At 40.0% G+C, this 16,200-nt stretch overlaps 1 protein-coding gene across 4 annotated transcripts in view; it reads right to left on the minus strand.

Moving 5' to 3' along the window:
- Nucleotides 1–835: 835 nt before the first annotated feature.
- The window catches only part of gabbr1b (gamma-aminobutyric acid (GABA) B receptor, 1b), a 244,315-nt gene continuing 228,950 nt past the window's right edge, over nt 836–16,200 (minus strand). For all 4 annotated transcript variants that reach the window (XM_061760292.1, XM_061760295.1, XM_061760293.1 and 1 more), the window contains 3 exons: nt 6,698–6,826; nt 5,063–5,206; nt 836–3,228 (listed from right to left, as the gene is read on the minus strand). In XM_061760292.1, the coding sequence (XP_061616276.1) occupies nt 2,941–3,228; nt 5,063–5,206; nt 6,698–6,826 (561 nt within the window). In that variant the 3' untranslated portion in view covers nt 836–2,940. The remainder of the gene's footprint in view (nt 3,229–5,062; nt 5,207–6,697; nt 6,827–16,200) is intronic.

The following is a 16,200-nucleotide window of genomic DNA, read 5'->3' on the forward strand; positions in this document are numbered from 1 at the left end:
TAATGCTATTTAGCATCTATGCTGTGGCACTTTAATGCTTTCATGCAGGGTGAAAAAAACAAAACAGTAATTCTTTATAATTCTATTTAATTATGTCATGATAGTATGTTTTTATAAATTACAATATTCTGGAGAGCTATTTTCACTCACACTGACAAAACGCTCATTGGCAAGACCCCACTCTGCTCCCCATTTATACCACCACCCGCACTCTCCGTTCCAGCACTTTCATTAACTTCTTTGTTCCCAAAGTCCACAGTACTTTGAGGCAATCTCATTTTCAATTTTCCGCTCCAAACGACTAGAATGTTCTAAATCATAAAACTCACCTCATTCATCCCAATATTATCGCTTAAGTTAGTGAGGGATACTTTACATGATTGCTGCAGCTGTTTTAGCCTGTTATGAACCTTTTATTCATCATATGCTATGATGTAATGTAATGTAATGTCTTATGTAAATACGTCACTATAGCACTTTTCACAGAGTGTCAGGTAGCTTTAAATATTTGATTTCCCTTATTAAAAAAAAATAAAAACAGCATTTGATTTATTTTCCCTTTTTTTGATATTTACTTTGGTTATCTTTGTTTGATATTTACACTTTTTTGATGATCTTAAGTGGGGAAACTATGCAAAAATATAAGAGAAGGGGGCCAATACTTTTTCACAGCACTATATTTGTATTTATGTATGTATATGTATTTATTTGTGTTTATTGTATTTGCTTTTATTTTTATTGCTTTTACTCTGTTGTCTGCAGCCAGGAATCTGTTCTCAATGACCTTACCTGGATAAATATCGGGTAAATAAATAAATTTCTCCTCATTAAAAGACACATTACAACCATTTATTATTTGAATTTATTTTTGGCGGCAGGCTGGCACGGATTAATGGCATTTCTATTCATTTCAGTAGGAATGGATGATTTGAGATTGTGAGCGTGGTTAAATTAAACCTGTATCTCAAGCCATCACTGTGGTTACTTTGGGCAATTTAGCCATATATGGAATACTTGTTTTTTTTTTTTAGAGGCAGTAATTCACAGTACTGTTTTATGCAGCTGTAGGACTTCATAGTAGGAGCCACAAAGTCAGCAAATTCTCTTCACAAAATCATGTTATAATGGCCAAATACAATGAAAGTCAGCGTTCAGTCTTAATCCCTTGAGATCTGACTTGGCGTTTCAAAGTGTTGGTACACCTCCAAGCAGAAAATGAATGAGGCATCTTCACTGATCGCTCCACGTCCCCACATCCAAATGGCATCATCTATTTTACTTTGTTTTTAACATTGTCTTTTCATCCGTAAAGGTTGAAAAAAACCGAACGTGTCAATTTTGAGTAGTGGGAATACAAGTTACAGATATTGGTTTTGAAATGTAGGAAGCAAGAGTAAAAAGTCATCAAAAATACAGTACATGCTGAAATAAAGTACAGATAATTGAAAAATCTAAAATTATACATGACTGTACTTAAGTACAATTCCAACCACTGCTCATTAGGGAACTGGTCTTAAAGTTATGGTCAAACATTGCAAGAGAGTTGGCTTTTTTCACCCAATATTAACATTGGACGTGTTTGTCATCAGTTTTATATGTATATCCAGCGTTGACAATACAATCAAGACAAATTTCAAAATAGAATATTGACATGAGCATAGGTTATTGGACTTGACCTATCATAAGCCGACGAGGAAAGAATTTCCCTCTATTTATGACAAAGATAGCGTTGGACGTGAGCGTGAGTAAAAAAAACAAGTAAGGTTTTGGGATCCTCGGTTCTTCCCTATGATTGTGACATTTAATCTTTTTTTTTAGATCACTGCGGTAAGCTTCGAAGTGATTACTGAGTAATCAACTGATGAGGGCTGACTGAATCAGCTGGTATCAGCTGACTGGCACGCCACAAAGCGATTAGCTGCGTCACAAAAATATATTAGTTCCTGTGCTACTGCTGTCATATCCTACTTTTCATTATTTTGATCTTGGAATTGTTACATTGTTAGGTTTCGGTTGTTCTCCTTTGGGTGTGGGTCAGCTGGTGTCTATTCTAAGAGATGACTTCGGTCCGTTTAGTTCTTCCTCAGGAACAGACACAAACATTTGCACAATCACATTTTAACAGCCAACGGCTCATACAGATAATGGTGTTAATGTGCCATAACATTTACTATTTCATTGTTTGTGAAACATATTTTCATTATTTGTTATTCTCATTCCTTTTTTGTCCTGTAAAAGTACAACTTAATATACTGTATTTTGGTAATTACAAGATTGGAAACCACTGCATGATGGTACATACAGCATGTGCAGAATTTAAAAGTGACAAATGCCATTTTTCCAGAAATGATATCTGTTCTCAAGATACCTGTGTCACAATACCAGAAGGATCCAGAATGACAGCACAGTCTCACCCCATCTAAACATCCACGTGTTGACGAGGAAGCCGATTTAAGAGCTGTGACATGTAAATGAGCCACTTCCGACTTCGCCCGCTTTACCTGTGGGATGTGCCACTGCGATTATGTTTTGCATTACCATGAAGTCTACTGAGTGTGAATCCTGGACGACCAACTACATACATTTGAACTGCATCCAGAGCAAAAGGGCATTCCTCAAGAAGTTATGGATTGAATGCGGAGAAACTCTGTTCGAAGGCAGTATTATTTAAATTTGACTCTGATGGAGCAGTAGGGCCATAATCTGAAGGGCTTGCTTAAAGAATAAGTCTCAGCAACAGCGCTGTCCTTAAGGGGGATAAGATTAGCAAACGGTCAACATGGAACAATTATCTGAACTCCTAGTTGGCGTCACACCCCACTAGGATATGACAGATGCAAAATTCTGCGCTTCACAGATGTCTAAGGCCACATGTTGTACCTTATTTTGTTCATCAACATGTACAATGAATGTCATGAAAACCCTCAGATCATGTTCACCTCATTTGTAGAGCATCTGCAGCCGGCTGGTGTGACAGTTATTGCGGCTGATTTTGTTGTCAGGCTGGTAAAGGCTAGATGAGTTGCCAAATGATGGGGAGACCGCATGCAGGTCCGAAGTGGGTGCAGGGTACCCCGGCGGCGGGGCCAGTGATCTGGGGTCAGTCGGGAGGATGGCGAGCGGTGGGTTGCTATGGTTTTGATTGGAGACAGTGGATGGTCTTCTCCTTGATCGAAGGGCCTGTCGCTCAGACAGCTGGTTCCTCAGCTCTGATACACGTTCTTCTTTCTGAGGGCACATAGAGGAGATTTATACATTTATAAGACCACCTGTCATGAACAGACCGAGTTAGCATCAGAAAGTATGTTATTGCAGGCTCTTTGAATTTCCGTGAGCTCTCAACATTACCATTTTTAACACGAATGAGGAATTGCAAACTGAATTCACCTTTTTAGAGACACATTTCTTTTGGGCTCCTATGAGAAATCCAAAAGAATACCGTCATTTCTCGTGCATAATGCGCATTTTTTGCCCCCCAAAATTGTCAAAAGTCAATAGTGCGCATTATATATAGGTATAGGGAAAAATGAAAAAGACTTTCACATTTTATAAATGCATGCCGCCATCTAGAGGCTATGAAAAAGCTGTACACCTTCATTCTAGTATGCCACCTAGAGGTTATGAAACAGGTGTAGACTACACTTTCATTCCAATTCATTCATTGCTCATAAATTTACATACCCAGGCAGAATTTTTGAATTATTATTATTATTATTTTTTTTTAATGACTGAACAACAACCATCATTAATTTCTTTATGGTTATGTTTTGTTTCATGATAATGCTTTTCTGAAATGCTTGACAGTTTAATTTGAATCCCATTAAAATAAAATTAAATGTGTTTCGCCTGGTCCTTCATGTTTTCTTAAAAGAATTGTACACGTTACAAATTCTGCCTGGGCAATCAAACATATGAGCACAACTGTTTGTTTTCTCATTTACTAAATAAAAGTAGGGCTGTGAATTTCAAAATAAGAGCAAGTAAATAAAAAGAAAGTATTATGTGTTCAAATAAAGTGCTTAACTTCAGAATAATTCTATGAAAAAACTAACAAAATACAGATAATACTTCATGTTTGGATCATATGGGTAGAAGCAAAATCATGCATTGTAAAAATGCATTATACATAGGTTGAAGGGTTTTCCATAATTTTTAGCTCAACTTTGGGTGTGCGCATTATACATGGGTGGGCATTATACACGAGAAATTACGGTAACAGTCAATGACTAAAACAATTAAGGAATACTAATAAAAAATAACTATAATTTATACATTCATCCATCCATCCATTTTATGTACCACTTAGCCTCACGTTATACTCTATAATTTGTTTTCAGCTTTTTGTACTGTGTTTTTCAATAATCATATTTTAGCATTTAAAACAATATTTTGGTTAATGAGCTCCGACTGACCAATGTACTACAAATATACACACTAAGACATGCAATTTAGAGCCTGTAAAGAATTTAACATGCATGTTATCGCAGCCGAGATTTGAACCTTCAACTTCAAAAATGTGAGGCAGACGTGCTAACTGCTCACTTAACGTCCTGCTAGTATCATATTAAAGGTAAGGCAAATTACAGCCTCCTAGTGGCACCACGTGGAAGAAAACGGCATCTATTTGAGGTGCGTTGTTTTAAGTTTATTGAAGTTGACAATGTGGTATGTTTAAATTTGTGGAAATAAGAACTTTTAAAAACATACATTTTGCTCACTTTGTTCTTCTGCCGTTTTAGTTAATAACCTTATGCAACTGTACATAAATATGTGAGGTCCTATAACAAAACACAGCATAAACAGTAAAGTACTTCAGACAAGTAAAGACAGGAAATCTAGATTGATTTTGTTTGAACCAAATGCTTTATTATGTTTATGCAGTGACATGAAGAATGGACCTTCTTGTGGCAGCCCAGTTTCATACCAAATGGCTCTGTTGTTTAAGTCCAAATTCTGACATGAGAAAAACAACACCTCTCTTTGAGGTGCAGTTATTCATGTCGACAACATGGTGCATGTTCATTTCTAAATTGAGGAAAGGAAAAAAAGAAGTTTGGATTACTTCTTGTATGATCTTCTGTAGCTCCTTGTTCTCTCTCTCCAGCTGTCTGGACTTCTCCTCATCATTGTTGTTCATGGATGAACCAGTCTTCATCGTCTCCTGGGCGTCTGATTGCCACTCGCCTCGTGTGATCAGGCGTCGCATCTGCAAAATATGCACATGCTGTTTTACAACGTACTATGTACAGTAATCTCTCGTTTATTGCCGGAGTTACATTCCAGACTACTCCAACAATAGACAAAATCCGCCAAATAGCGACCACGTATTTATTGTATTATTTATATACATTTTCAAGTTTCATGCTTGCATTTATCACAGAGTCATTTTGGTCCACTTGGGGTCACCATCTATACGTTCCACATTTTCGTAACTATTTGAACGAGCCTAGGACTTTAAAAGGTGGGTCTGCACTCTGTTGAGTGACATGGATGTGAACTTATGCTGACATGATATTGATGGGCGAGTTCTTGCCTATAGCATTAACCACTGTGGTTTGCAGTCATGGTCTCATTGAGGCTCCCGGCAGGTGTGTTTAGAATGTGCTTTTGGTTACTGTATTTTGTTCCTGTTTGTTTATAAAGTGATTGTAAGAGCACCAACTCTCCTCATCCTTCTATCTTTACCACCTGCTATGGATTACAAATCGTTCTAACAACTGGTGGCAGGCGCTCTTTTTGTAACTACTTGTGGGAAATCAAGCTAAACATTGCTCTTTATACTTTTTACATTTGTTCATGCCCATATTGTTATGAGCGTCTGCCTACGTTGTGCTAGGTTGGTATGTGTGCATTTTATTTATTTCATTTCATTAAACCCTGACTGTGGCTTGAGTGATAAACAGTGGCCTTTCGGTCATGCTCACTACATGGTCATGCTACGTGGTGACATACCAACTCTCTAAGTGATTGTTGCTCACTGAACTGTGACAACTCTGTAGGCCGCGTGAGCCTCAGATGCCCCCTATGATAAATAGTGTCACACTATATTCAGTTAGCTAAAGCTGATCACTTTATTGGAGATTTGCATTTGAGTAACTGTTGTCTACTATACTGTTCCATAAAAAAAATCTGCTATGCACTGAACCCGCAATAAGCGAAGCGCAATATAGTGAGTGATGACTGTATACATGGACGTACGTACTCACACACACACGCATAAAACACACAGCAAAAACATCACGAAATAATAAAGGTAATTTACAACTTAGATTGCTTTTGTTTGAACCAACAGTTATAACATGAAAAAAATGACCTTCTTGTGGCTCTTCCAAAAATGTTTTTATCCTATGTTATGGTAATATTATGCTTATGTTTGACCTCATAGTTTGGCATGAGAAAACAATGACATTTTCTTGCAGCAAATGGAGAGCAGCCAGTGTCATCACAGACAGACTGCATAATTCAAATGTGTCCAAAGAGGGAAATGATGAATACTCTCCTAGGGTGACAAAAGAGAGCAGACTTGGACAGGAATCAATGCTGACACAGCAAGATAGGGACAATCTACAGGTCATTATGTGATATATTATAGCGTCTCAGATCCCAGATGAAAGGCCATTTATTAAAGAGACTTTGACTGCTGTTTTAATCTACACGGAAGACGTGACGGGGTAACAGTGATGTGTTTTTTTTTTACCTTGGGAACAAACAGAACCACCAGGGTGATGTAGACAGAAAAAACAATGGCCAGGGAAGCGAAGGCGAATGAAGCGTCCTGCTGAGAAGACAGGATCATGGTGACGGGGGCTGTGATCAAACAGAGCACCTGAGGAAAAGATTGGATAAAACCTGGTTAGAAGGACATGAAGGCATGATGATTTTTTTGACGCTGGGAAGCTTCGCAAAGAAACCTCGTGGAGGCAAAGCGCCATGAAATGTTTGCGCAATTCTGAAACAAGATTGTTTGGTTGTTCGTATGTTAGTTACCAGATTAATTTCCGGTGCGTGGAGAATGAGGCAAAACGATTCGATTAGCTAGATGGCACAATAAAAATGATGCGGCTGTTGGAGTGCTTCTATTGTAATTCAAATGGGGAAAAGAGAAAATAGTCACTATTTGTTTTTATCTTGTTGGTGTTTGACATGGCCTTTCAAATGAAAAACTTACTTGATCTTCATCCCCCTTGCACAAAATTTATGAACGTTATGATTGAGTTGGCTTGTATTTAAGTTGACTTTGGTTGTGTTATAATGACAAGGTTTGATGTTGCATCAGGAGTGCTGTGGATAATTTACTATAGTCTGCACTGTGACTAAATCGCTAACAATCCCGTTTTTCAAAAGGACTAGTTTTTGTTTTTTGCAATTTGTTTTAGGAGCATTATCGTTTTAGAAGTAGATAATGACACAATATAGTGAGCGTGTAAGCGATGTAATTATTCAGACAGACATTCCCTTGTGTGACAAAATAACCCATTTCATTCGGGCTAAACATAAATGAATCAAATCCTACCCCGATTTTCTTTCTTGTATTGCGTACGTACGAGTGTGTACGTCGTCAACCCAAAATGAATTAAAGTCATAACAATGGTAGAAAGAGAGCAGTGACTCTTGTCTCCTTCCCTGTGACACAGCGCTGTGCTCTTCTGCTAATTGCAGTCAAGTCAACAAGAAGAAGAGTCTGAAAGAGACACTGGAACGATCTCCCCGAGGGCCAAAATGCAATTACCCCGAGGCTGACGCATCGGTCCAGTTTACAAATCCATCCATCAAACGACTCTCTTGATTTTTCGATTCCTTGGTCAAAATGACACAGAAATGAAGCAATTTCTATGCAGTAAACATCTCACAAACATCAGAACAGAACCGAAAGCCACCCACTTATGTATCAGGAACCCACTCACTTTCCATTTATGACTGACTGAAGCAGTCTGTCACCCATTGGAAGCAGAGAGAGATTTCTATTCAGGGGGAAGTTACAAGTTGCAATATGTTACAGTGGTTGGAATTCCAGAAAAAGTTCATTTGATGGATTGAAGTTTATTTTAAACCTGCAGAAAACAAACAAACAAACAAACAGATCTACAGTATAAATATCCCATCCTTCAACACCATGTACTGCTAGTCTGAAAAGGAGTGGGAAGAAGTTCAACTTATTTAGAGCCTGCCCTTTCACCATGACCTGAGATACATGATCCCTTCAGAAGTGTGGTGAAATGGCAAATCCATGCAACATACAAAATGCAGTATCACTATTAAACACTTGCACTTACTGTACATTCCCATGTATATCATTATTATACTGCGCATCTGTCCTCCCTTTCCTCATACCCTATGTGCAACATCTTTTTACACATTCTTTTAAAGAGGTTTCTGTTTGGACATTGCTTTCATGCCTCACTCAAAACCGCTTCACAGTTTCACACCACAAATTGACAAAAACTTTGCCTAGTTGCGCATGTGTATAATATTTTAATGTTGTGTAGAGTCCCTCAAAGGGTAATTACCTTCCCTATTCCAGAACAGATTTGGAATGTTTCCTTGTAGTTTGTTGTTTTTGGGCTTATACATTATTTGTGATGTTCGACATGTTACAATATCTGTGAATTTTAATAGATTTGATCCTGAAAAGAGTGAATTGGTGTGTTCCAGATACCCAACCTTGCGAATGGTCCTTATGGCTATTTTTTTTGAAGGGTGATTATTGACCGTAATCAATTATTGTCGTTGTTTCCCCAGACCTCAATACAATATTGTAAATACAGTAGAACTAGGGAACAGTAAAGAGTGTGTAGTCGTTCATAGTCTAGTCTGTCTTTAGCTTTATTAATGATGGCAATGCTTTTCGCTACCTTACACTGAACATGCTGAATATGTGGTTTCCGGCTAATTTGATCATCAATTACAACCCCTAGAAAGTTAGCCCACATCCTTTCAATTTGAACATGGCATGTATGGTTAGATGGTTTTATTGAGATGACTGCATGAACAATGATGATTCCAAAATGTAAAGAGAGCGGGAGTATCGGCTAAAATATATTCAGTGTCCACGGGTCATGTTATTACTGAAGTGTTCTCTTTAGATGGTGTCAAATGTTTATAACACTGTTTTTGAAAAACAAAACCAACAAAAAATAATTGTTAAGCGCTAAGACATCGACCTCGGATAAGCGGAAGACAATGGATGGATGGATTGGACATCGCTTCGTGAGCTCATTGTTTTAGTTTTGCTTTTTTTCGGTTTTGTTTTTATGTCCTGTTCGGCTGTTTAGTTCAAGCAGAAAGGAAGATCTCTATCCCTTTTATGTCAGAGAGTTTTACTGTGCCACAGTGGAGTTTTTAAGCTACCACTGTGGTTCTTTGTATTCTGATAAGTATTTTAAATTTCAGTCGGGCAGAACAAAGTTTTACGGGGGAGTGACACAAAAAAAGGGAGAGACAGTGAAAAGATAACTAAATATAGGAAGAGAAGACAACAAAAGACAGGACACTAGCTGTAAGAAAGATGAGGAAAGTAAATCATTTTATGCCTAGTACAATGACACGTAGATTTGAGTGTTGTATGGGGAAGTAGTGCTACGTCCTGTGAAGACAAGATAAGACAGGACAAGAGGGGAAGCATGCAGGACAAAGGTCGTGGACCCGCTGTACAATTGAAGTGTAGTGGAAGTGGCTATGTAAATTGTAAACATCAATAGAAACAGAGTGCAAGTGAAGGGACACCCAGAAAGTTGGCGTAGTTATGAGTTATTTATTGCAATGAGTGAGAGGCCCCACACCGAGCGAATCAGTCCCAGGGGTGTGTCTGCCGACACATGCGAGTGAATTGACACCGTCTCGCATGCACAATAGCTGTCAGAAGTGTCCTGTACTTGCTGCGCCTGCACCGCGGGGGCTGAGGATCCGGGCCCACCCACCCGAGAGGCGGGGTCGTGCCCAGGAACCCATCCGAGAGCGGCCCAGGGTTTTTGTAACCTTGGCCAGATCTGTGCCTTGCCACAATTTTGTCTCTGAGCTCTTCAGGCAGTTCCTTTGACCTCCTGATTCTCATTTGCTCTGACATGCACTGTGAGCTGTAAGGTCTTATACAGACAGGTGTGTGGCTTTCCTAATCAAGTCCAATCAGTACAATCAAACACAGCCGGACTCCAATGAAGGTGTAGAACCATCGCAAGGATGATCAGAAGAAATGGACAGCACCCGAGTTCAATATATGAGTGTCGCAGCAAAGGATCTGAATACTTATTATGGCTGTGTGATATTTCAGTTTTTCTTTTTTAATAAATCTGCAAAAATTTCAACAATTCAGTTTTTTTTTCTTCCTGTCGATATGGGGTGCTGTCTGTACATTAATGGGGAAAAAAATGAACTTAACTGATTTTAGCAAATGGCTGCAATACAACAAAGAGCGAAATATTTAAGGGGTTCTGAATACTTTCCGTACCCACTGTACTTTTCCATGGGACTTTATATCATGAACTTTGTGGGTATGTCGTTTTACCTTGTCAAATACTGTACAGTGCAGTCAGGGTGTCCCGTAAGTCACTTTCCACTTTTTTTTCCATTTTGTTTCAAGCAAGGGACAGCATAGGGTGTGCAGTTTTTTTTAAACACATCCTTCCCTTGCCCATGGATCGCCAATTGACATTGCGAGCAGCGAAATTATTGTGCTTAGCAAAATAATAGCTCACCGGTTCTGAAGACGCTAACTATACAGAGGGGGCTATAGACCAATTTTATTGAAGGGGGCTTGGCTGAGGCCAGTTTAGTCACAGGGGCAAATTCAACCCGCTTCTAGTCAACATTAGTTAACTTTACCACATGACAAAACAGCAAGCCCGCAACAGTAGCTTTTTATAATAAATATAGACTTGTTGCTGAAATGTAGTGTATTCCTCTCATTCCTTTTCGTCTATAGTTCAAAATGAAAAGAAAAGAGGACACTATGTCCGACTTCTGCACCTTAAAAAACGAATAACAAGAAGCCTTTAAAAATGGGAAAATGCGATACGAGACATCCACCCTCAGCTAATTTGCAGTCTTAGTCCCTGGTCTGGCTTTAGAATAAAAACAAAAGCTTGTAGCATATATCAACAAAACTCTTGACCGCCTTTTTTAGTGGGGCAACCCACTAAAAGTCTTCTGGGGTAACCGTGTTTTTTTACTGCTGCTGTTGTTGTTATTTTGAAGGACGGACGATACAATACTACGTGATGGGGGATGGGGGTCCAGACTCAGTGTTATGGGTGTATTGACCCCTGTTGCCCACCGCCCCCCTTCAGAACTGCCACTGAAAACCTGTTGTTCACATTAAAGACTACTGAAACAGTGAATTGGAAACAGTCAAATGTTTTGATTTTTGTGACTGAAAAACAAGAAGCTTGACTCTCTCTGCATTGACATAATTAAATCAGTGCTCCAGTGACAAGTAAATGAAGAGAAAGGACAATTCACTATGTGATGACAGGCAGAGAAGATGAATTGGAGACATGACAAAGACGTAGCTGAGGCAAAAAAAATCAATACACATCGATCAACAGTCAGTCATCTTTGTACCAAACCTAAAGAATCCCATTCGAAAGGGCAAATGAAGGAATGAAACACACATCGCCAGCAGCAGCAGCAGCAGCAGCAGCAGGAGCAGCCTGTTTGCTATGTAGGTACACATAACAGCACACAAACAAAATCCTGCCCGCCACTCGCACAGGACTTGTCTATCTTATTCCACTCACCTCTCAGAAACAAACATAGGATTTTAGAAGAGATCAAACCAGTACCATCCAGCTGTCATCCAAACTGCTTTAATGCCTTGCCTTTCGAGGCAACTTCAAACATGTATCCTTATCTAACTCTCTTGGCCCTACTGAAATTATTTATAAGCATATGAAAAAGACAAGGTTTTTACTCCAACAACCATTACAACTTGCTTCATGATATTTTAGAGATAAGAGAGAACACTAACTGGACACTTCAGTTGGTAGTCAAATGAGATCCAATTAAAAAGCTGTATTAAAAATTGATCTTACTGAGATCAAAATAGCATTCCCAAAAAATATCTCCATCTAATCACAGAAATAAAACTTTAGCATTTTTTTTTTTTTTTTTTTTTTTACAATCTGTTTTTTAAACTACTGCGTAAAATAAATTGGAACACTATTTTGAGTCACAGCATAGGCTTAATAGTATTGGTCAGTTTGTACCCAAAGCATTTAAAGCCTTATTGGTATTTTTTGCAGTGTGCTGACTTGTATGAGAAATATTCTAATGTGGAAGGCACGGTTCTTCTTTTCTCTCTAAACAGGTACATGTATGCCACGGCAGGCATTATAGGTAAATTAAACACGTGGTTTAGCTTTAGAAGAGTTGTACAGTAGGGGGCGAGTGTGAGATGCCGGTGACTGCAATGTTCCTCGTAAAACAATGGACCGCCTCCAAGTTGTATTATACACCCTATTGCACCCCATATTGTCAGGTTTATTTGCGTACACCCCGTTTTACTACGGCCAACTAGATTTCTGCCACCCATGGCAAATGTTTTGTCAATTTAAAGATCTGGCTGGACATCCACGGCAATCATGGCCTGTCATCCTTTTCCATCCGATATCCTACCTTGTCTCACGACCATCCTGTTTTGTCCATAGTACCCTGAAACAGGGTTGCTGTGGCCGGCGGGAACATAGTGTAAACGGAGCTATATATATTTTTCAGAGATCATCATGACACAAACAGTCATCCAGAAGGAGCCTATCATCTGAATCCACAATATTCCAGCCCAAAACATTGCTCTGGCACCTCTTTGCTGACGTCGCAGGCTGGAAAGGACATGGTGGCCATCGACCAACCATCAAGAACTCCATCCATACGAACCATCCAAGGTAGCACAACATTCATCAATGGATAACACTGTTTGGAAATAATTATTATTTCTGAGTGCACTGCTACCATTTCCTCTTGCGAGATTGGTTAGGGGTGGCTGAATTACAGATTTATGCATGTCGGCAAGCCTTTGAGTATCCTGTGTAGCGGACATGCTCCCCAAAACCTGAGGTGACACAGTGACTCCCCACGGCTTGATAAACTGCATTCTTTGAAGCCGCCCTGCTGTGAGACAGTCGCTAAGAGGACGCCCGCCGTACTTCAAGTGGACCCTAAAGTAATTAGCAGGTCCGCTCCAAATCTTGGTTTACAGTCATCAAAGAGTCCTTTTCTTCGTTTGAACTGGCAGCAGCCGAAAGGGGCAAGTCGACAAATGTGCACACAAGGCGACACCCGCTGTCGTTGAGAGGAACTGCAAAGTCGAACCGTGAGCTCGCATTTGAGGTTTGAACAAAGGAAAATTTGTGTTTTGATAATTTACAAACTCTGCCGATTTCAAATGTATGCCTTGATATCTGTGTCAGTGTGTCAACTTTACAAGCGCAGCTGCGAGACTGTTTATCTTGCTTTGACTCCAAGCAGCATGAAATGTGATTTGAACCATAAGCAGTTGATTGTCCAAGACTAAAGTTTAAACAGTCACTCTATATGCTTGACCTGTGAGTAAAGAGTACAAAGTTGGGGGTATTTTATATTAATATATGATTTTAAATCCATTTTATGGGTCAAAATTGTAGACTAGACTCAAGCTGATGGGTGTGGTCTTGTCTGGTCCTCAGTCGTCTACACCCCCCCGGGGTATTTAACTGTTGACTCCTGCTTCTTACTCTCCCTTTTGTCTTTTCTCGCTTCATGTCCTGGCTGGCTAATCTCGCCAGCCACGGGCTGCCCTCGACCACCCCTCCCCCCTCCCCTTTCTTTGTTCGGGCACACGGCTCGGTAAACGCGGGCCTTGGGGATAGAGACCCGATGGCCGCTGCTAAGCCTCCAGAGCAGTTGCTGCTGAGCTACTACATACACTCCCAGCCAAACGTGAGTTCTCTGAACTTGCTAGTGGATCCCGGAAAGCAGGCGGGGTGAGAGACGGTCATATTACTCCTGTACGTCTACACAGTAAATAATGTAAATGCATAAGTGTATCGTCTTAGCCACAGCCTTCCTTTGTGGAATTTGGAGTCTTTATGCTCTCACCTTGCTTGCATCAGTTTTTGCCAGGTTCCTTCCACATTCCAAAAACATGCAAGTTAAGTTAGACTAAAAGACTCTAAATTGTCTATCGGTGTGAATGGTTGTTTGTTCATACTGTATGTGACCTGTGATTGGCTGGTGACCAGTCCAGGGTGTAGCCAACCTCTTACCCAAAATCAGCCGGCATACGCTCTAGCGCACTCATGACTCTAATGAGGACTAGTGGCATTGGAAATGGATGGATAAATTACATTTTGAAAACAGGACTTTCCCCCCCCCCCCCAAATGATTTTTTTTGCCAGCAGTAATCTAGGATATTCCATAATTAAATCTCCTGGAAAACCAATGATTGCAGAAATGATAATAGAAATGCTTTTGTGTTTCACAAACAGGTGTGGATTTTATGAGTAACGCCAAAGCAGTTTGGAGAGAGGCAATAAACGCATGCCAGTTGTTCCCTGTACTGATTGTATTGATTTCCATAGTGCCCAGCCAATTTAAACTAAAGTTAAATGAATGTACAGTATAATTCATCATCCTTAGAAATAAATTAAAAAAGAACAACAGGGATTCAAAAACTCAATACATTCTGGCAAATGCTATCTGAAAATGGGCTGAAGCATGTACATACATTTTTCTGGAATGAGGCGGACTCATTTGAAACCAGCAGAAATGCTTCTTCTTTTTTTTTTTATTACATGCAGAGTACTTTATTTCTTCTACTTTTCCTTTGGGCTTGTCCCGTTAGGGGTCACTACACCGTGTCATCCTTTTCCATGTAAGCCTATCTCCTGCATCCTCCTCTCTCGCACCAACTGCACTCATGTCTTCCCTCACTACATCTATGAACCTTCTAGCTCTCTTGCCTGGCAACTCCATCCTCATCACCCTTGTACCAATATACTCACTATCTCTTCTCTGGACATGTTCAAACCATCGACGTCTGCTCTCTCTAACTTTGTCTCCAAAACATCTAACCTTGGCTGTCCCTCAGATGAGCTCATTTCTAATTCTGTCCAACCTGGTCACTCCTCGAGAGAACCTCAACATCTTCATTTCTGCTACCTCGAGCTCTGCTTCCTGTTGTTTCTTCAGTGTCTCTAATGCGTACATCATGGCTGGCCTCACCACTGTTTTATAAACTTTGCCCTTCATCCGAGCAGAGACGCTTCTGTCACATAACACACTTGACACCCTCATACATGTCCTGTTTTATTCTAACATACTTCTCTGCCACTACAGACTTCTGCATCAGTACCACAGTTCTTCTCTGGGTACTCTGTCATAAGCTTTCTACAAAGCCACAATGTAGCTTACCCTAACCCTAACCCTAACCCTAACCCTAACCCTAACCCCTAACCCTAACCTAACCTAACCTAACCCTAACCTAACCCTAATCTAACCCTAACCCTAACCCTAACATAACCTAACCTAACCCTAACCTAACCCTAACCCCAACTAAACCCTAACTCTAACCCTAACCAACCCTAACTAACCCTAACCCTAAACCCTAACTAACCCTAAACCCTAAACCCTAACCCTAACTAACCCTAAACCCTAACCCTAACCTAACCCTAAACCCTAAACCCTGACCTAACCTAACCCTAACCCTAAACCCTAACCCTAACCCTAACCCTAACTAACCCTAACTAACCCTAAACCCTAACCTAACCTAACCTAACCCTAACCTAACTCTAACCTAACCCTAACTAACCCTAACTAACCCTAACCCTAAACCTAACTAACCCTAACCAATAACCCTAACCTAACCCTAACCATAAACCCTAACCCAACCTAACCACTAACCCTAACCCTACTAACCCTAAACCCTACCCTAAGCTACTAACCCTAACCTAACCCTAACCTAACCCTACCCTAACCTAACCCTAACCTAACCCTAACTAAACCCTAACTCTAACCCTAACACAAACCCTAACCCTAACCAACCCTAACTAACCCTAACCCTACTAACCCTAAACCCTAACCTAACCTACTAACCGTAACCTAACCGTAACCTAACCCTAACCTAACCTAACCCTAACCTAACCTAACCTAACCTAACCCTAACTCTAACCTAACCCTAACTAACCCTAACCCTACTAACCCTAAAACGTAACCCTAACCTAACAACCCTAA

This window comes from Phyllopteryx taeniolatus, chromosome 21, assembly GCF_024500385.1.
Source record: "Phyllopteryx taeniolatus isolate TA_2022b chromosome 21, UOR_Ptae_1.2, whole genome shotgun sequence".
NCBI lineage: Eukaryota > Metazoa > Chordata > Actinopteri > Syngnathiformes > Syngnathidae > Phyllopteryx > Phyllopteryx taeniolatus.